Source organism: Drosophila subobscura, chromosome O (assembly GCF_008121235.1).
Source record: "Drosophila subobscura isolate 14011-0131.10 chromosome O, UCBerk_Dsub_1.0, whole genome shotgun sequence".
Lineage (NCBI taxonomy): Eukaryota > Metazoa > Arthropoda > Insecta > Diptera > Drosophilidae > Drosophila > Drosophila subobscura.
This window is the reverse complement of record NC_048533.1, coordinates 22,473,526-22,495,704: the sequence shown is the minus strand read 5'-3', so window position 1 is coordinate 22,495,704 and position 22,179 is coordinate 22,473,526. Positions and strand designations below refer to the sequence as shown.

The 22,179-nt window shown below is 46.5% G+C and overlaps 1 protein-coding gene across 4 annotated transcripts in view; it reads left to right on the top strand.

Annotated features, from left to right (window-relative positions):
• Positions 1-710: 710 nt before the first annotated feature.
• LOC117897560 (neural cell adhesion molecule 1) overlaps positions 711-22,179 on the top strand; it is a 64,574-nt gene continuing 43,105 nt past the window's right edge. For all 4 annotated transcript variants that reach the window (XM_034806494.1, XM_034806493.1, XM_034806495.1 and 1 more), the window contains exons 1-2: positions 711-1,679; positions 20,733-21,657. In XM_034806494.1, the coding sequence (XP_034662385.1) occupies positions 21,309-21,657 (349 nt within the window). In that variant the 5' untranslated portion in view covers positions 711-1,679; positions 20,733-21,308. The remainder of the gene's footprint in view (positions 1,680-20,732; positions 21,658-22,179) is intronic.

Below are 22,179 nucleotides of genomic sequence, written 5' to 3'. Positions count from 1 at the left end.
ATTCCACTGGTCATAGAACGACTCAATTAGGTCGTTACTTTTGGGTGAATTAGCATTCAGCTGGCATGTCCTCAGGGGGTTTAGTGACCCGACCGACTCCATGGCGTGAGCTTGAGCGTGAGCTTCGACGAAAGGCTTGCGGGCCACTTGGCTGTCAAATTAGTGCCTAGTTCGAGCTCTCTGGGTCACATAATTGGCCTGGCCGAAACTTTTTACACGCAGGCATAAAAGATTTATGGAAATTATGCATGTGTTTTTGTTTATGCGGCTCTGCAGAGGAAGCCGGGATTTATGAGTGGGACCTAATAAATCACACAGATACACACCGACAACTTGGGGACTCGAGGAAGCGCTTCGAGTCGTCGCCCATTAATTGGCTGCAAACAAAACAACATTCTGGCAGTTGCCAAAGGTCACGTCTTCGGGTGGCTGGCTGGGTGGTTGCTGCAACATGTTGCAGGCGCCGGCATTTTCCGACCCGCAAACGAGAGAGCGAGAGAGTCTCGCCGGCCGAATGTTGTGTGAGCAACCCGAAGGGCGGACGACGATGTGAAAAACTGTGAATGATATGGCAAGAAGTCAGCTTTGCCGACCAGCCACAGCCTTCGTACAGCGTACAACACTCTGTGGCAGCAGCAACAACAACAAAGGCACAGCAAGAGCAAGAGGCAGCAGCAGCCGAGCAGCGCAGCAGCGGCAGCCGTGGCAGCTGCGATATTGTTCAGTTCTTATCCGTGGCCCGTTCCGTGTTGTTCGCCGTGCGGGTGTGTCTCCGAGTCTCTGCTCGGCCTTTTCCAGTGCAAGCATCGCTCTCAGTCCGACCGATAATATCAACAGAAATAAACAGGGCATTTTTTTGTCACTTCTACTTGCAATTTATGTCTCTAATTAGAGAGAGCAACAGCAGCAAGAGGGAACAAAGGAGGAGCCAAGACATTAGTGCGTGACACTCGGATCTTGTGGAGTGCTGCGCATCGTACAGGTCGCGTATGACCGGGCCCCACCCCACCCCCCTGAGAGTCCTGGCCCGTGCCGGGTTCTCCACCGATTCCACCGACCATCGGTGGGCGCCTCTTAATTTCGCGAAAAAATAAACATCGCGCCAAGCAAACAAAACACTCGAAAAAGATCCCAAAATCCGGGCACTGTGCCGAGCAGCGTACACAAAAAAAACCAAACAAGAATTGAAATTTAGGCCAAAGCGGATTACCAGACAGCCGACAGTGGAAAAGCGGAAAATAAAGCAAGCCCAAAGCCCAAGTACAAGCCAGTAGCAGGAGGTTCTCCTCCCAAGGCAAGGGAAAAGTGTGCGAAAAACGGGCAAAAAATCACCCAAAAAATAAAATGAGAAAAACAACAATAAGTGTGCGTGGAGAGAGTGAAAAGTGAATTGCGGAAAAGCGTCAAAGACAGATAAACATTGTGTGAGTGCGTGATAGGAGTGAGTGGGCGGGCAGGGCAGTAAATCATATGGAAATTTGAGCCCGTCATGCGGACTCATTAACGTTTTGCAGCGGGAGAGCCGAACCACAGATTCAGCTTCAGCTTCAGCTACAGCACCACTCGAGTTGCGTGTGGGTCATCAATTAATCCACTGCCAGCAGCAGCGGCTACCAACAACCACAGCAGCAACAGCAGCAACAAAACCACAGCTACAGCTACAGCAACAAAAATAAAAAGTGAGTTTTCGCACTTTACGTACCAACAAAAAAAAATCAACAAAAAGCATAACAAAGGGCAGCAGCCTCAAAGCGCAGAAAGAGGCAAAAGATATTAATGACACAATAACACACTGCCGTTTCATTTGTAGTGGCAAAAGTATCTGCAGAGAGTGTGGGCGCAACAGTTCGTCGGGGGGTCAACAGTGAAGCTCTGTCTGTCTGTGTGTCGCGTGGCAGCATAATTTATCACAATTGTCATCGAGTGAAAGTGCAGCAGCAGCAGCAGCAGCATCCACCAGATACAAATTGTTTATGCAGACAATCTCTCCCCTACCCATCTCCCCTCTACACACACTCTACATACATTGTATGTACGGGTCAGTGCATTAGAACAATGCTCATCTCGTTGTACTGGCTATTGAGCGAAAAGTTTTACCCAGTTTTCTATGCTGTAAGGGAAAAACATAAATTAAAGTTAAGGGGGAGGCCTTGAAAGTTCTTCTGCCTTTTGGATTAGCACAAGAAACTCATACATAGACGGGAGAGTGGAGGTCCCCACTGACCTTCCTTTGATTTGTGGCCCTGTAAGCCCTGCAGCTTACAGCTTCTTTCATTTGCAACTTGCTTACACAACTAGAGCATCGTTTGCTTATGTCCAGAGATTTGTTTGTCTTTTAAAATTTGTTGAAAATAATCTCAAAGATATGTAGAAAATACCTTCAAACACGATAAAAGTTGTGTGTGTGGACACTATCTGCTGCATTTAAAATTGAAGATTGATTTTGCCTTACCACTGCCCAGAGGAGGGGCCTCTGGCTCCAATAAATCTCCAACCTCTCTTACCACTGCCAGCCAGAGGTAACCTTGGCCACAATCCGCACAAATCTTTGGATAAATTTCTCTAAGCGCCTCTCGGCGCCTTATGCCTCCTGGCCCAAAAAACACTGTACAGAAAATAGACCCCACACACACACAAAATATAGAGAAGAAAAGAAAAACTGTTGTGGAGCGGTACATATGGCACACATAAAAACCAAATCACAAAATCCAGTGCACCAACCGGCCTGTTTCCCGGCTTCCCTGCTTTCCTTTCACCCATCCCCCCCTGGAACACAAAATGGTATAAACTCATATAAATGCGACCGCCGCAGGATATTTGCAAAAGCCAGTGCCGTGAACCGGCCCCAGTTTTTGTTCCCCAATCCCATGCCCAAGCCAGAACTATAGCCATAGGAAGATTCAGAGAGCTATAGTGAGAGAATCGCGCGAGTTAGGACCAGCAGCAGGACCACGACCAGGCTATGGCACGTATGGTACCCATATACGTATACATATGTGTGCTGGCATGTCCAGAGCGTAGTCTATTAAAGCAAATAGAAATCCAGCCAGCACAGCGAAAGGAATGGATTGAAATGGAAAGGCAAGGAAAGCCAGGAGCCACACACAACATACCCAGCACACCCACTCCTGAGTGTAAAATATGAACAAAGCAACAACGAAAATCCCGAAATGAAACAAAGCGAAACGAAGCGAAGCACACACAAATTTGCGTAAAATTGTGGGTGGGGGGTGACAGCAGTAAGCAACAAAAAATGAAATTTAGTTAAATGCATGAAAAAAAGAATTCAATTTTGTGTGTAAGAGTGTGTCAGTGCGTGTGCCAAAGAGAGAGAGAGAGAGAGAGAGAGGTGGAAATGGAGAGCAGTGGACCAGTTTGAATGAACAATAAAACTTTCAATACATATTTTATTTGACTTTTCTGCTGCAATTTTATGCATAATAAATTCTCCCCAGCCCAGAAGCGGCAGCAATCGCCCCTAGAAAATGGGAAAATACTCCTGTGTGGAAAATGCAATCAAAATCGAGCAGAAAGGAAAACAATCTAGGGAAATACTCCTACACGTACTCCTACTCTCTCGTGTGCGCGACTTGTAAATTTTGAAGAGAATTCATGCAAAATACAGATTGAGGGATAAACGAGAGTTGGATGGCCTTAAGCGTTATCCATTTGCAATTCTATTAAAATCGAATGAAATTAATCCCCCAGCCAGCACATTGATGCATTGCTTTTCTTACCTGGAATAATTGTGATAATATGCAAATTTTCTATCCACATTCTACAAGGTTTAAGTTTCTCTTTCCCTTGTGCGCTCGCTATCCACGCGTGAGGCTATGTATTTTCCGTATAGATGAAAATCTATGCACATTTCCCAATTAACGAAATTTACAAAATGGCATCGTGTTTGCCTCCCCGAACGTGGCTAAGCCGTGCAATTAAAACGGTGGCCATTGAAGGCACGTAGAGAGTGCATTTCAGCTCGGTGTGCAGCACCGTGGAGCCCCAGGTGAATGCTGGCATGAGGACTGCATCCTCACGTCCCATGCAAATTGTTGCAAATTATCGGCGTAAATTGCATTTGGCTTTAATGAGTAGAGAGCGCCTGAAACAGGGCTGTCTTGGCTTGCCTGGGTCCTGGCACTCCCACCAATCCCCCGCTCCATTACTCCGCTGAAACTCAAAGTTCAATTATGCTTCCGCATCGCCACCAGCAAGCATCCACGTCCCGCGACGACCCTGTCGTGAGTCGTCGCTTTTTGCCACTGTTTGCATTTAATTTCACATTTCTGCTGCTGCCTTCTGATTTATGTATTTTTCCTCAGCCGTGGCAGCCGCCTGTGGAGCGGAGCGACTTTGCATATTTATTTTGTATCTATTTCCATGTGGAGGAGGCGTCTCCTCTCCTCGTAGGCTTCGATTTGCGTGTTGTCACGTCGCGGCTTTTCAAGTTTCGTTGCCCTTGTCATATGTGTCTGTGTGCGTGCTGGTTTGTGTGTGTGCAAATACTCTGCCTGAGATATTTGCGATTCTAATGCCTTTAAAGTGCTTCGCGTGATTTGCATACACATCGATGTAGATGAAGGCTCCCGCAGACTTACGTTGACCTTCCCTCTGGGGGGCCAAAGCTGAGGCTGGACCATGTCTCAATTACAATTTCTTGACCTCTGTCTCCCACACCCCTGGGCAGACATCAATCTGTCTCTCTTTATGGAGTGGTCCGGCTCTGTCTGGCCTAAAATTTATTTTGATAATTAGATAATAATGTTATGTACCGCTTATCACATAATGCTAATTGTTTTTCCGAGCTAATTGCCGGCAATTGTTGCAGCCATGCGATGCCATGCCTCCAGACAGTCTCTCAGATACAAGTCTCTCTGGCTGTCTGTCTCTGTCTCATCGGTGAGTCTGGGGCATGGCATCCGTACGTTCGTGGCCGCAACAATAATTTATCAATTTGCGCTCTACGGAGCCCGGTCCGTGTTGTCGGAGCAAATGAAGCGAGCATGGAAAAACGAGCTCATCTCATGTCAAACATACTTAAGCAGGGGGAGGCAAACACACCCAAGAGACAAGGCAGAGACTGGCAAACGCGAGTGCCACATTTTAGTGGCCTTTAATGCAATAGAAAACACAAGCAGCCATTGGAAAATAACCATTTGAATGGGAATTGTGTATTTACGGGTTGCATCCTGTATGGCATGGGTAGAATAAGAAGGCAAAAAAGACCATTGGCCATGGTTAAATGCGATATTTGCAGTCAGCACGGGCACTGCATTTACCAACCAAAAAATTCCCAAATGTGTGGATTCTGTTCTCCATTTGGACAGCAACGATATTCCCACGATATCTGGCAGGAGCTTCGATTAATGTCTGGCGTCGCTTAATTGGCTTTCTGTGTTGCGATTTCACCTGGATTGCTGTTGTCGCTGCTGGCTGGGAGCTCCTCTGGTGCTCCTTTTTGGCGCTCCACTGCTGCGGCGGCGGCACGATGCTCCGCTCAAGGATGGAGGAAAAAAAAGCACACCAAGAGCATTTGCATTTAGATTGAATTCGGCTGGCGTTTGCTCTTCTTTTTTTCGACTCTGTCTCTGTCTCGCCCCCTCTCTCTCCCTCTCTCACTTTGAGTGATGCAAGCTGAGGAAATCAAAATCTCACCCACACCAGCACACACACACCAGAGAACAAACAAGCAAACACACACAGACAGACAGCTGGAACAATGGCGAATCCGCCATCGATGAGAGGAGAGGGATGGGGGAAAAAAGAAACCCACAGCCATAGCAGCCAGAAATGTCCTGCCCCAACCCCAGGCAACTCCACAGAATTCGACAGAACGTGGATTTTTGTGGCAAATCTTAATTAAATGCATAATTCGTATTTATTATTCAAATGTTTTTGATTTATGCAAAGCGCGTCGCCGTACCTCGTCCTCGTCGATGTTCTCTGTGTGTTTCATAAATATTAATTAGAATATTTTTTACCACAAATCTGAAGAGGATTTTGCATTCCATGGATGGGAAACTAAGCAACTATTATGTTGGCAGCTGCAATGCAGGAAAGCGTGGTCATAATTGGAGCACAGTGTAGTGGAATGGAATGAAGTGGTCACAAATATCCGATCTGCTGCCATATAAACTATCTCGTATCTCTCTCGCTTTTGGCATGCAGTTGAAAAGTGCTTGTATCCCTTTTGAATAAATTAATGTCAAAAGTACTTTGGCCTTTGATTTTGATTGATGATTGCGCCTGTATGAGCAGCGGGGACTTAAAGCTGCTTCCACAGCCATCGAAAGAATGGAAGGCAGCAAAGGCCAAAGCCAAAGCCCAGCCCTCACTTGGGGAGGGGAGGGAGCTTCGACTCGCATGCAAGTGAAGTGGCTGCTCTGCTGCCTCCTTGCTTTGGCATTTGCTTCTTGCTCTGCCCTTGCCACCGACGAGAGCTGCAGCTGAAGCCCGAGCCCAAGCTGAAGCCCGACAGCGTGTGTGCATAGAAATTACGCATAAATAACCAGCCATGAGAATGCCTCGCTTCCGCCCATGGTCCATGCTCCATGCTCCATGCTCCATGCAACATGCCCCATGCCCCTATGCTCGGCCATACCCGTGGCTGTCTGTTGCAGCTTTTGAAAGCGGTTGCATCATCATCCTTGTCATCATCCTCGCTGCACCGTTGACAACGCCAATCCGCAGTCAATGACAGCCGGCCCTGGCTCTTGTGCTCTTGGCCTCCTGGTTGTTGCCTTGTTGACATGGCGCTGGCTCTGGCTCTGGCTCTACAGCTGGCTCTGGCTATGTGCCACACGCACGTGCGTGGCAGTAGGATGGGCAGGGGGACTGTGGGAGCCTTTGTCCCAACCACAGACGCATCAATCAGCTGTGCTCCTTAGTGCCTTCGATGATATAAAATCATGCGAGAGGGAGAACCTTTTGCCTCTGGCTTTGCCTTTGTTTTGTGCAACTCGTCCTGGGCGTGGCCGTGTAATCAATTACGTGGCTTCATTAATCATGCAAATACCAAAGGCAGCAAAAGCAGGAAGAACTGAAACAACAGCCGCGCTCTCATTCTCATTATTGATTTTGTCAAGCGTGTCTCTGCTGCTGCTCCTTCTGCTCCTGCTCGTGCTGCTGCTTATCAGCTATAACTGACGTCAAAGTCTGCTCTCTTCAGCCCTGCTCTATGCTTGAAAATTAATAAATTTTTCCAAGAAGACGATGCCACAAAAGAGGCAAAGACATGACTGTCAGCCAGACGCTGAGTGAGTGAGTTAGTCAGTTAAGGAGGTAGCGCCGTATCCTCTGGAGTCCTAGCAGTGGGTTTTGTATGTCTTATCGTAGGACATCCATTGTGGCTGGCTGGCTTCCCTGTTGTCGAGCATATTTGCATAATTTCACCAGAAACGGCGTCGTTTTGACAGGCAATGACGCCTCCTCTCTATGTGGCATATTCAAGGTTAATTTGTTTCGCCAAACAAACTTTCGACTGCGTCCCAAAGTATGCTAATATTTCTCTCCCTCCCTTCGGCTCTCTCTCTCTCTGTGCGATTCGACTCGCATTTTATTTGCTTTTGCCAACATTTTGAGGCCTTCATAATGAAGTTTCAACGGCGTACATCCACATTCACATCCACACACCCGTATGCAGATACGCATTAAGCGCACTCACAGACATTCTACGCGTGTGTGTTTGTGCTTTTGGGGTTGGCCACACTCACACACACACCCCCAACACAGTCACATATATGTACATTTCCATTTGGATTGTGGTTCGTCTCGCTGGGGACACCATATCCAGATCCAGGGACCAGAAACCAGAACCAGAACTCGAACCATGGACCTGGGACCATGGACCAGAGATGTGGGATCAATGTGGGTCTGCGCTGAGCTGCATTAAAAATGAAAGCCTTTGGAATTCGCTTGTTAAATAAAATTTTATGTAAATGATTGAATGAATTGTGGAGGGGAGAGGAGTGTGGGGGAGGAAGAGAGCTCTCTGAATGCTGTCGTTAAAATGCTTTTCAGAGCCCTCCCTCTCTCATCCTCTCTCCCTTCTGGCCAAAAGCCCGTTGTTGTAATTGATTTTGCTTTCAATTGCTCTGCACGAACACTTCCACATTCTGCGCTTTTGAAAAGCCGTTTATCGTGGCCTGTGTATGGCTGTGTAAATCCATCTTGATGCACATTGTGTGACTGCTTTAAGTGTATTACCCTGGGCAGAAGTCCCTTAACCGCTTCCCTGTTCTCTCCCTCTCTCGCTTTTCATCAGAGACTTGCCCAAAGTTTCCGCACTGCCGCCAACTTAAAAGCCTTTGAGTCCTGCGGCTAGTCTTACAGTAGTCCTGTGCCGTGTCCTGTTTCCTGTTGCGCATGCTTTCGTTTATTTTTTGTACTTTCTTTATTCTTTTTTTTTTTGGCTCTTTCGCGGATTATCTGAATGGCGGTGTCTCTGTCTCCTGCTGAGTCTTGTTTATGCGACTTAAAAATGCAAATTTACGTTGACATTTAGCGGCACGAGAAGAAGGTAAATGACTACCACACTTACTACAGGTATGGTGTATGGGTTGGGGCATGGAGAGTGGGTTAGTTGAGTGGCCAACCCAGCGCTAATTACATGCAGCCCTCCAAGTGTTCGCTGAGCCCTCGGTCTTATCTGCCGTCGAGCCACAACTACGGGTACACGCCGTTGAGTGCTGGGTTTTACGACTTGCTAATCTCCAGCTACTAAATTCCCAAATGATGTGAGAGGCAGTACCGAGTCGAGTTGTCATAAATATGCACATACAAATGTACATGGAGCATGGCACATAATATATTATAATACGCGTATGCAGACTCTTTTGGTGGCTAATGCGATTTCTGTAAATTGACAGCTACGTGACAGTCCTTACGACTTTAATGACAAGAACAACATGCGACTGACGGCAACAGCTACATTGATGACAAGTGGGCAATATTTTATGGGCTTGGAGAAAGGGGGTTTGCCAGCGAGACTGCCAGACAGCTTCCCACAGAGATCAGCACAGGCTCAGCTCTGTGTTGGGGTGTGGAAGCCACAACATGTGTGCCTCACATGCAATTTTTTGGGGTTTCAGACAATCAGCATTGACATTTGACATTTGTGAGCTGATGCTGGGGCTTCTCTTGCGTTTGACAGAGTGAAAACCCGAAGCAAATTGAGGATGCTGCAGCCCTCTGCTTGGCTCTGCCCAGACGATTGCAAGCAATTGCAAGGGAGAAAAGAAAAAATGATAAATTGAAAACTCATAAATTATGTCAAATTATAAAAGCAGAAGAAAGCAGTCCAGTCCCAGTCCCAGTCCAAGCCCGCATTGGGCCCCTCGGCCTTCGTTCTCGTTCTCCTCTCCATCTTTCTCCTTCGCTGATGATGACGATGTTGTCTGTGTGGCGGTGGTGGTGGGCAGTCGCAGACGCAGTCGGTGTCAACTTGAAGCTCGTTGCTCATTTTGTCAGTTGAGTGAAAATATTCTTGACATTTATTAACATTTTCCTGCTCGAGTGGGGACGGCAATTAAATATGCCCAGAATGTAACCATTTTTAATGATATTTATTAAAGTAGGTGGTATTCCTACAGCAAACATAAATCATTTTCCTTCCATATCTTTGTTGCTGTTCGTGTTTTTGTTTTTGTTTCGCAACTGTCGGGATGCACGCTTTAAAGAGCATTTAAAAGCGACCTGAATCCGGCTGCTGACCAAAGACTGCCATAACTCAATGTCAATTTGAGAAACGGCCAAAGAACAAGGGCGGGGCTGTGCAGGGGTTTTTGTGGTCGAGGAACCGCAAGGCAGAGGCCGATTGAACGAGAGAAGATGAAGTTGAAGTTGCGTCCGACAGTTGCCAGTGCTTCTCCCTTGACCAGAATGAAATCAAAATATATACGTATATGTTTGGTATTTAAAATGACGAGTCTACAGTGTCTCCACTCCAGTTCCCAATACCCGAGTGTGCTCCAGATACAGATACAATATACACACATGGAGCCGCATCTTGTGGATTTGGGACTCTGGCATTCTGTTTAGCACGTTGCCACGATGATGCCAATGCCGATGCCGATGCCGACAACGTGGTGTGTTTTATTTTCGGTAAATGGAAATGGAAATTCTATTATGTAAAACATACACACAGATGTCTTTCTCTCCCTCTCTCTCTATCTCTGTCTCTATCGGTCTCTGTCCCTGCATCCAGCAGATACATTCTGGTTTGTGCTCTGCGGCTGATGCTAATTTTGATTTATTTAAATATTGTTTCATTTCCTTGAACTGATTTGCCTGAATCTGGTTATTTATTTGGTTTTATTTTTAAAGTGTTTGCATTCCCTCTGATGGTCTGCTGGTCAGTCTCTCTCTCTCTCTTTCTCTTGGCATGTCTCTTCGGGTTTGATTTTAATGTGTTTGTCTGCACTTGAAAGCCTATGCAAATAAATATATTTTACTTCTAGCGGTTGGCATTTGCTTGTACCGTACTGTTGCTGATTTTGATTTCGTTCTCTTCAAAGGCTACAGTAGAACTCCAGCAACCTTGGGGAATAGCCGCAGAAATCTCTTTGGGAGCATATTCCATTTGTAAATTCTGCAGAAATGTCTTCCTTGCCTTTACTTTGGGGCCCTCTTTCCCTCTTTCGCTCTTTCGCTCCCTCGCCACAGCAACATTTGTCTGGCTTTTACGTGTCATGTCACCCCAGAGGGTCTAAATTTATACCAGACGACGCGTCGATTTATGGTGCAGTGTCAATATGAGGACTGCAGATGGATCGGCTCAACGTTCCACAAATCTTTTATGTATACTCCCATTCTAATGGAATTTTACAAATCAGCTTAAAGAGCCCAGGGCTGCTGGCTGGCTGGAATTTATGAGCATTTAAATGCGCCAAAATGTATGCCATAATCATTGTTAATGCACCACGCGCCATCTGATGCATTGTACTGCTGCCACAACAACGTGCAACATTGCCAACGATTGCCATCAGTGGCAAGTGCAACAGCAACAGCGGCAACAGCAGCTCATCCGTGGCTCAGCCAGAATTTAAAATGCGATTTTTTTGAGCGAATGTTGTAATTAATTGGAAACTGTTTATAAAATGCGAGCCATATGGAATTTGTGTGTTGTGTTGTGATGTGTTGTGCACTGTTTTTTTTATGCCTCTGCATAAATTGAACATTTAATTATGCGATGGTGTATGGGTCAGTGCATACACTCAGCGAGAACATCCCCGAGAATTCGGAAAGTGCTCAAAATATTTGGTTAAATTATTTTCCAATAAAATTTATAGTGAATAATATTAAAAAGAAATGCACTTAAATATTTTTTAATTTTTAATTCGCAATTTTTCTCTGAGTGTATGGCTTGGTGTTTGTGTGGGGTTATTATGCAAATTATTTATTGTGTGAATGAAATGTAAATTTTTAATTGATTTAAAAAAAACAACGTTGGCACGTTCCCTCTCACTCGCTCTCTCTCTCCTTCGCTCTTTCACGTTGATAGTGAAACTCGGTCACATGTCGTGGCACGCGATTTGTGCCATTTGTCGCGCGCGCCGTGCCACTCCGTTTGGACAACTCGCTGTATGCCAGCGGCATTTTGGGGCCGGTCTGGGTGGCAGTAACAGTAACTCCAACTGTAACTGCATCCAAACTGTTGACATTCACGCACAAATTGGATTTACTAACGAGTTGGGGGCCGCTCTCCCCAAGGGTGGGGAGGAGCTACTCTACTGACGGTTGCCTGCTGTTTGTCACTTTTGGCACTTTTGTTATCGTGCCCCCACACCCCCAGTCCCCGCCATTGGCCTTCTACTTGGTTGTCAAACACAAAAAAGCCAGGCAAAAAGAGAAAAAATGGCTAAGGAGAGGGCCCGGGAGAACGCGAAGCTTTCGCGCCTGTTATTTATGGCTTCGATTATCCCCGCACACAATGGCCAACAAAGAGGAGCCCGGAAAAGTGTTTGCCCAAAAGCGAAGGCAGCAGGCAAACGGCTTGCCAACGAGTCGGCGGCTCTGGCAATAAAACAAAAACCAAACGCACACGCATACGCTCAGGTCCCATTTGGGGGCTGGGGAGCGCGTGTGGGCATGGTCGCTCTTTGGTTATTTCTGGGCGGGTGCGTCCCAATTTTGGGGGTCAAAGGCAAAGCATCGAAATCACAGAAGCAGCACAAGGACATGCCGCTCTAGTCAGCCAAAGCCCGCCAAACCAGCCAAAAGAGGCTTTACGTATTTTCAATAGTTGCCATTGTGAAAACACACACACATGCAGAACAAACACACACACACACACACACTCGAACCACGAACCGCGCCCGACCACTATACACGAGGGAATACTGCTCAGCGCTGAGTGCCACGACAATGTGATACCTGGTAGTCAGTTGACAAGGGGATAATGGATGTAGCTGAAAGTCTACAAGTGATAGAGGAGGAATGATGCAACGGCAGAGGTTGTTAAAGTACTGGAGACTTCGATATGATTAAGAGTCGATGGAGAATGATCTTCATACTCATGCAAATTGTTATTTTGGATATGTTCTATTCCCGTTCCCACAACTCTTTGCATCTCTCACTGGCACATTCCCTCTGGCTATCACATACATTTGCATAGATTCCATATACCCTTGTGCTCCGCAGATGACTAGCGGGCATAACAATCAGAGCGAGAGGAGAAAACACACACAAATACCCAAAAACACACACATATGTGCCACATGAGGACAGGCAAAATCTGTGTATCCTGATTTCAACGTTTGAATTATGATTTTCATGAGTCGAACTTTTAGTTTGACTTTGGCTTCGGTTTCGTCGCTTTTGTCATTGTCGTTGTTCGCCGTCTGTGTATGCCATTCGATGTTTTCGGGTCTATCCGGGTAAAATTTATACGAGTATATGCCCCACTAATGCGGGCACTTAAACTACACAAGCAAAATGGCTTCGCTGTCGCTGTTGCTGTGTCCTTTTCCTCCCTCTCCCTCTCTCTTGCTCTCGCTCTCTGGAGACTTTTGACCCAGGCCATGTGAAAATGACTGAAATCGTATCGAATGGAAATCAAAGGTCACTTTTGGGATCAATTCAAAAGGAATTGCCGCATTCAAATCGCTCTGAGGCACTTGTGAAAACATCGAACGAGAGGAGGAGCAGGGTAGCTGGTGGCTGGAAAACAAGGGTGGTAGATGCCAGGAGCCACATACATATGTATGTATGTACTTCTATGTATGTAGATGTGGAGGATGTGGCTGCCATAGATTTTCAAACTAAATGGCGTCATCTATAACATGAGAGCACACATGGCTGTGTGGGTGCTTGTCTCTGCTGACTGTCGATAGGAAATGAATTTTAATGATTGCCCGACCAAAAACTTTGGCCATGTCTGATCGGATGGCTTGTTTGTCCCAGCCACGAATACGGTGGCTTCATGGTTGAGACGGGACGGCATACCGACGCCTCGATTGCTTGTTGTTCGGTTCGAGGAAGCCGAAAACTTTGCACATTAAACTGTTTATTTTAAGTAGCCGATAACTGAGAGGCAGCCGCATATAATCTGGCTTCAACTTTGGCCCACGGCTGAGTCGTACAGAGCCGCCCATATGCCTGACACTCCGTCCTGCCTGCCTCCCTCCCTGCCATTTTTGTGGTATGGCAGCGTCGGCGCTCGAGTGTTGTGGAAAATGCAAACAATTTTCCATGAAGCGGCACGTGCTACGCCTCAGCCATTTCGCATCTCAGCTGTTGGCAATCTGTCAAGAATCCGCCAATCCCCCGTTTCTGCCTCTTTTACGGTCTATTTTTGGTCAGGCTAATTAAAAATCTGCACTTTCGACTCTAGAAACTAGAATGCAAAAGGCAAAAGCCAGCAAGCAGAGAGCAGCAAGCAGAATGCAGTATGCCAAATGCAAATGCAAATGCATTTGTGTCATTTCGTATTTATGACTATTAATTAAATAGCCAAGTACATTTTGCTCCTTGGACAGCCGAAGATGCTCTCTGCCTGCCAATTAAGGAGAAGCGTTGCCAGCCCCCTTCTGGCATTGGTAATTGGTTTTGGCTTTTCCGAGAAGAAGGGTCGCCCGTGCACCCCTGCCCAGAGTCCACGCTCAAGCGCTCCCTCCATGCCTTTCAATTTACTTTTAATTTGATTTCACAGCGCTTGGCGCTTTGTATATTTTTCTAATTAATACGGAAAACAAAGTTGCAAGTTGTTTTGGGTTGGCCAGCAGCCAGGTATTCGGCCCGGTCGCACTCCCTACCCAGAGCTGCGTGACACGTATCTTGGAAACACTACCGATTCCCAGTGGTATAAGTGGATTAGCACAGCTCTCACACTCACTCTCACACATATACATTACCCACACATACATGCCCCATGTGGGGGAAAGTTCTGCAGTGCTTTAAGAAGGCATAATTAATTAGTTATGGGAGATGGGTTTTGCCTGATGTACTGTGCTTTTTGCCGGCAACTCTATCACCCCCAACACGACCCTCACCCGATAAGAGAATAAATAATGAAAGATAAACACAACCGAGGCAGTCAAGGCTGAGAGACAAGAGCGACAAAAACAGGCCAAAGGGACATCATCTGGCTACAGATTGCGGGGGAACGTCATGTGTTTCAATGAAATAAGCCTCGTCACGCCTCCTATTTTGGCCTGGCAACACCGATCGCCCTCTTTTGTTCGAGGCAGGTGACAAGCTAAATTCTTAAAGCAGACATCCAACTCGAGGTACTTACTTAACCTCGCCTCCGCCTCCGCCTCCGCCACCGCCACCGCCCGTTTGCCGTAAATTTAATTATTGGCATTGGCAAGTCGGGCGCTTAATTTTAAGGCCCCTGTTGCCGGGTGAAGGAAGTCTTGATAAATTAGATATTTAATTCAGAGAATTCAGGAATATAAAAATGGCAGCCAGCCCTACCCCAAAAGAGGAAGCGTTAAATAATTGTTTCTGACAAAATAACAAAAAAAATTCCAACCACGAAAAGGGTTCGTCCAACAGAAAAAAAGAGAAAAGAAAAAAGATCCAACAAAACTTTGGGCCGCATTTAGCACGTTGTTGCTGTTGCTGCTGTTGTTGTTGCGGGCTGAAAAAAGTTCGGAGCTGAAGATTATTAATTGAAGGATTAAAAGGCGTTCAAAGGGAAACGGAAACGAAATGCTTTGCGGCTTGCTGCCAAACTAACTTCAATTTAAATTCAAATTTTGTGCACTGCCTGGTAGTGGGGAGTGGTGTCCTTTTGGCGGGGGCGGCGTTGACACGTGTAAATATTTTTAGAAAACTCCAATCGTTTAATTTAATTGCAGCAGCTGTTAATTTAAATTGGTAAAAGTTTCCGGCGCTGACAAATGCGTCGACATCAATATTAAGCAGAGTTCACTCCGAACAACGCAGCAGAGGGTACAGAATTAAAGCCACCCCAAGGGAAACTGTATAAATAAGTAAAGCTTTTTCCACTTTGATTGACGGATGAGTCGGGGTGGGGGGCGGAAGGGAAGTCAAGCTCAAGGGGCAAGGTCTGGTCTGGCCTAAATGAAAATCTGCGTCAGCTGCGTCACCTGTGATCCAGGCGCATGTTGTCAAATTTCAGGTAAATTTGGTGGCAACCACAGACCGGGCCACAACGCACCGCCCCATCCCCAGCCACGCCCCGACTGGCAAAAACAACGCCAAGAAGCACCCACCGACACCGCCACCGCCGCCGCCGCCGCCACGCCATCGTGCTCGCCCATTTGTTTTATTTAAATAAAGCTGTCAGGGCGTTGGACAGGATGAGAGCGGAGTCTGGTGCGAGTCCCGGTGCCTCCTCTGTGACTGACAGCACCAGTGGGTGGGGGCCAGGTAAAGAGATACTGGGAGCTGGCAGAGCTTTTTTTGTCCACACCCTTTCCCCCCAGGGCCATGTGCGTGCTCCAAATTAGTCCAATGGAGTAGTTTTTTATGTAATTTTTGCTTTGTGAATTTCGGATTTGCACAGTAGAGCTGCTGCCAGAGGGTCTACCAGTTCGCTTCAGCATTCATTTCCCATCGCTTTATGAATATTGCATTTAAAATTGTAAGTTCATTTTTGGATTAAACAGCACTCTCTATCTCCGTCTCTGCATCTCTCAGTCTCAGTTTCAGTTGCAGTTTTATTGAAATCAAAGCCAGTAATCTTTCAGCAGAAAATGAAAAATGGAAGCACACACAGTGTCATGTGTTTGGAGTACATAAAATATGTACGTATGTACATAGGGAGCAGCACATGAGCTGTACATATACTCGCATGTACATATGTATGTGTGTATGTGCATATAGAATTTTGCTCCTTTGTTTGGCTTGGCCGCCTGCCCAAACATGAGTCAAACATCCGCCCTGGAGGAGTCGAGTGCGTGCGGATCTATAGGGAAAAAAACTGAAAAAGCATGTATACAAAAAAAAAAAAAAAAACTTCAATCAATGCAAAGGACAACGATGCATTGAGGCCAAAAGGTCAGCGCCCGGACAGCAAATATTTATTTAAATAAGAGTCAAGTGAAAAACAACAAAAAATCATATCAAACTCGTAAGAGAAACACAAAATAAACCAAAAAATATATATTAAAAGTGTACTCAGAATTTTGGCCTGCCCTGGGGATTCGATTAAAGCTTTTTTGCATACGCAACGCGCACCTTTGGGCATTAATTTTTAATTTTCATTACAAGGGCCTCCAGCCAAAATGGGGCCCACCGGCTGCTGGGTTGCTTGATGTCGTGGTAATGGCAATTATCTTGCGAAAAATAACAGCAAAAGGCCTTCGCCTCGAGTGGGGTAAATAAATTAGGACAATTACATTGAATTGTCTGATTGATTTGGCTTCCATGCACGAGCCGATTTCCCCTTTTTGCCGGCCTAATTGGCATTTTCTCTGTCCGTTCCACTTGCTGATGCTGATGCTGCTGCTGCTGCTGCTGACGCTTGGGGTGGTGGCCGCTGGCAATGTTCTGCATTAATTTATGTTTTTTCATAAGATGCCGGCTGCTGATGTAATAAACGCATAAAGGATATTAATGAGCTGCTGTTTGCTTATCCTCTACCCATTCTACCCACCCTCCCGCTCACACGCTCTCCCTCTTGTGCGATTTCCTTTTCTTTCAGCTGAAAAGGCAACTAATTGCTTACTTCCTTAACACAGAAGAGGAGCGGGTGGAGGAGTAAAGAGAGCAAAACTTATTGCTCATGCTGCCAGGCACTGTTCTCGCATATTTCACAAACTGCGCATACGACATGTTAAACGTCTCGCACGCACATGCAGGCAAACACACGCTCCAAGTCAGGCCAAAGGAAGTCGCCGAAGAGCGCATTATCAGGCCATAGCTATGGCAGGCAGGCAGGTTGCTGTTGTTATTGTACTCGTGCACTCTATTCCGGGAGGTATTATGCTTATGGTGTGGGAATTGTAACAAGGAAAGGGAAGAAAAATGCGCCTCGATCTTGATCGGTATCGATAGCTGATGGTTTCGACTCCTGCTGCTGAAAGTTACGAAGGGTTAACCTTCACTTAAATATAGCTAAAGTCTCATAAGACTTCCCTTCCTCCGATCCATCGAGAAGAGCATCTAATGCTTCGTTCTTCAGAATATTTCCTGCATGTTGATTTTTGCCTCTCGTACTCTGGTTGCCTGCATGCCTTTGTCATAATTCAACTTTTATTTACACACACACACACACAAACACAGGCACGCACACAATGAAAGTGAAATCTTCCTTTTGAGTGGCGCTAAAAGTATGCCGCGTGGTGTAATAACACGCGTCGACGCCGAGGAGGAGTTGAATGTGAAGCAGCAGAAGACGAAGACAGCGACAGGACTGGTGCTGGTGATGGTGCTGGGTCTGCTGCTGCTGCTGCTTCTGTGACAGTGACAGCAGCGGTGCTTATGCTTGTCAGACGCATGCTTATGATATATCACACGGACACACACACACACAGGCACAGACACACAGAGTGAAAGGGATTGTTGTCGCGCTCTGCTTAAAGCCCTGAAATCGCAGCGGTCCTCCGCAGCATGGTATCCTCCGCCTTCGTGTCGCCTGATAAGAGACTGTCTGTTAAATTCGCACTACGTCTATCTGTCGCCTGCATGCGCTGCGCTGACTGACTGCAGCTGAATTTATACACATACAAACACCACATAATATATATTATTTATATTTTATTTTGAAATTTATGCCAGCTGCCAGCATCCTCGCCATCCCCGCTTACCCGCTCCTTATCCGGCGAGTTATGCGTCTTTGACTTTATTGAGCATGAGAATTGCACAATGCATGAGGACAGGGGCCATGAGCCGTGGCCATGGAATTCCCATTTCCACTCCCATTCCCGTTCTTACTCTCAATCCCAGCAGCAGTCCCATCACCAGTCCCAGTCCCAGTCCCAGTCGCATTCCCCGTTCCATTACCATATGGGAATGTTCTTTGGGTTTTTATGCGGCGTTAAATCTTGAGGAAATTGTGTCACATTATGATGAACATTTATGGCAAAGTTGAGCATTTTGCCCATAAATTTGTGAGCCTTGATGATGCCCCATCCTGAGTGGGTGTCTGGCAGTTTGGTTGGATGGATGGGTGCGGATGTGGCTGTGGATGTGATATGCGTGAAGGCTCCAACATAACGATGATGGAGTGGCTGCAGTAATTTGACAAGACCTCAAATCTTCAGAGACGCTCGTGTCTGGGCCAGGTGATAGGTGGGCCGCCCATTTTCGGCAACACGAAACACCTGACCGAAGAAACCAATCAATAGTCAAATAAGAATAGCCCCCCCTCCGGCTGCCAGCTACCAAAATAGGTTACAGATCAGAGACCATTCCGAACCAAATTCGATTGGGGCAAACAGTTTTATTTTTGGCACAACATTTCCTAATAAATTGGACAACTAATTCCCTGTTTGCCAACACTCCTTACTGGCAGCTTAAAGGCAGCCAGCTCCTCCAGGCCCAGGGCCCCACGTCAATGGTTGTCAATAGTTACATGATACTTTACACACGCACACACACACACACAACCAATGGAACTAACTTTTCTTTGCCACTGGCCTGGTCCTTCTCGTGTTGCTCTTTGACTGCTGCGCTGTGCCGAGGCTCCGACAAACTTTTTTAATTAGCAAATCTTCCACTTGGTGTCATTAAAGTTCAGGTTTGATGCCGGGCAGACTCCTACAGACTTGCTACAGACAATACAAACGCAGTTGCTGCTGCTGCTGCTGGTGCTGGTGCTGCAATCACTACCGAGAACATTCTTCTCTCCCACTTCTTCAAGTTAATTAATCAGCAATAAAATATGCTAACCGAATGACATAAGAAGAGGAAACCCCTTGCTACAGATGTACCTTTTCGTACGTATGTTGCTTGTCTGAAATTTACTAATGAGCAAAGTTTGACTGGCCCTCGCCTCACAGCTCCCAGCTCCCAGCTCCCAGCCCACATCTTGTTAATTTATGTGCAGCCAAGAGAGCCAGAGGGCGGCGAGTGGTGCAAGTCTAGAGAGAAAAAAATGATATGTAGTAATGAATGTGGGTGGGTGGGAGAGTAAAAGATGGAGGCGTGTCGGCAACAGAAACATCAGAAAGAACAACAGCAAGCACACACACACACATCCCATGCCATACCTCACCCCGAAAAGTTATTATCTTTTAATCAAAAAGCATCAAACATGGCTGTTGAAAGTTCATAAAAATTTATGAACTTTTTCTGCGTGAGTTATATTTTATTTATGTGCGAGTATCCTTGCCTACACACACGCGACCGTCTTGCAGTTGCTCATTAAAAACAGGCCGTACACGAGCAGAGGTGGAGGTAGGAGAACTCCCAGAATCGGAGCCCAGTTGTCGCATGGCTGGCGATACAAAATGTTGCATAATTACGAGAGAAGCCGAGCCGCTTTCTGGGTTAAGGGTAACCAGGCATCGGGGAGGAGTCCTCTTCACCCCATTAATGCAACACCATTAGCCCAAAGCCAAACTAACCATGACACACAGAGTGCTGGCCACTCGATGGCATGGCATGGGATGGCCTGGGATGGCCTGGGATGGCCTGGGATGGGATGGATGGATGCGCGTTGCTCTGGTCCGAGTTCGGGGGGTTGGCTTTATCAATTTTGATGCCTTGTTTAATTGTCGACACTCGTGTTGCCGATGACGGGGCCAAAACACGCAATTAAAAGGCGCAGCAGCAGTGGCAACATTTGGTTAGGTGATAAAGCAGGGATCAATGGGAACTGGCTTTTATTGGCCGATACACAGAGCACAGAATGAGGGGATGGAAGAGGTGTTCAGTTGTGTAGGGGGAGGCCAAAGAAAAGGTCATGCCTCAGCTGTGGCTTTGAACATAAATCTACTGCCTTAATTACAAGTCGCCCCTCGAAACGCGCCATTAATCACACTTCATCGATGCGATGGCCACATAAAACAACCAATTTCGAGGAGTGCGTCGTCGGGCCAAGGGCATTCCCCTCTGCGGGATGTAAATGGACGGGATGGACGGGCGCATCGGTTACCCCCTTTATTTACTTTTTTTCCCCGTATTGGGTTACGAGCTCAATTTGCGTCGATGCGCAATGCCAGTCAATGTATAAAAATTTTATTAGCACTTTTCATATTTTTGGCAGTAGCAAAACAACAACAGCCAAAAAGCCAGAAAGAGATTGCCTGGAAATGATTTTACCCGCACAAACAGCAGCATTTACTCATGTTTTTCCATCTTCTTTTTTCTATTTACAGCGGACAACGGACCAGCCTCGAATCCCGCCTAAAAAGAAGCGCCCATAAAAGCGCAAATAAACATGTAAAAGCACATTAAGAATCGGTGTGGGACATTCGCTCGATTTAAGCAACTTTAACTGCCACGAAAGCAACTCCAGCTGATCTAAGTCGACGGACGACGGTCGACAGAGCCGCAAACAGACATGCATACGTGAATGGCAGCTGAAATGTTATTTTTATGGTCCAACTCTGAGCCAAAGAGTACATTGGCGCTTCATTAAAGGCAACGTCGGAAGCGGAAATCGCATTCAGAGCAGCCATAACAACGCAGGACCTGTGTTTATTGGCGCCACGTCATCGCAGACACTGACACAAACACAACGAACAGACCAGGACAGACCACACCGCACATGTAGAACAAGAACAACAATTGCAGTCAATTTGGGTGCTGTTGCTGGTGCTGCGGCAATATACGCCACTCCTACACTCTTTTGCACTCGTTTTGTTTCTTTGACAGTTTGGTCAAATCGAAGTTTGTTTTATAAATGACGAGACGTTCTCGCGTTTGGCACAACGCACCGCAAGCTAAACAAAATGACAGCCATGCAGTTTTTATTAGCAACAGCGACAACTGCTGGAACAACGAGAATACCAGAAATCAGAGCCACACCATCATCAATGGAAACTACTTCAACATATTGCCAGCCGAAAGAACAGCCACACAATTCGCATCGAAAAACACGAACGAGATGCACGTCCATGTCGAGGACATCCATGCTGTGGATGCGGATGAGGATGTTGTGGATGCGAATGCGAAATCAAATGTCGTTGGCGGACAATGGCAGAACGATTTGGGTGGTCGGCTGGATGTTGACACTGTTGATTTGCCTGCAGCTGAACACGGCGCTGGCGGACGAGGAGTCGCAGGATTTTCAAAAGAACAGTGAGTATTCCCATCTTAATAACCATAGCATCAAACGATATCATTTGATTGCGGGGAAGCTTCAAAGGAAATGTAGTTACAGATGCATTGATTTCCGATTCCAATTATCGAGAAGGGACAACCCGAATATCCCTTACCCGAATTCTGTTACCACCTGTTTCCAGCTGTACGTACCATCTGTCCATTTTGAGCATGAGCTGATGGATATCTGACCATCGGAATGTAAATGGGAAAAAGAGAGGGAGGCAGGAGGAAAGAGCATGAAAACTATGCCAAGAGGTCATCACATTTCCGCTCACGATATTCGCCCACGTCTGCACAAAACGTCCATCGACTCGTAGATCTGGGCAGCATTTTGTGCAAACTTGCAAATCATGCGACGACTGCCAAAAAATCCTTATCAATGTGCGTTAGATAAAACGTGCAGAACTTACTCTCGCCTCTTGCCACGCCATTTTTCAAAAGGCGAGCACACAGAACTTGCCAGCCAAGAGCGCGCTAGAGAGAGTCAGCAGTTTTGGC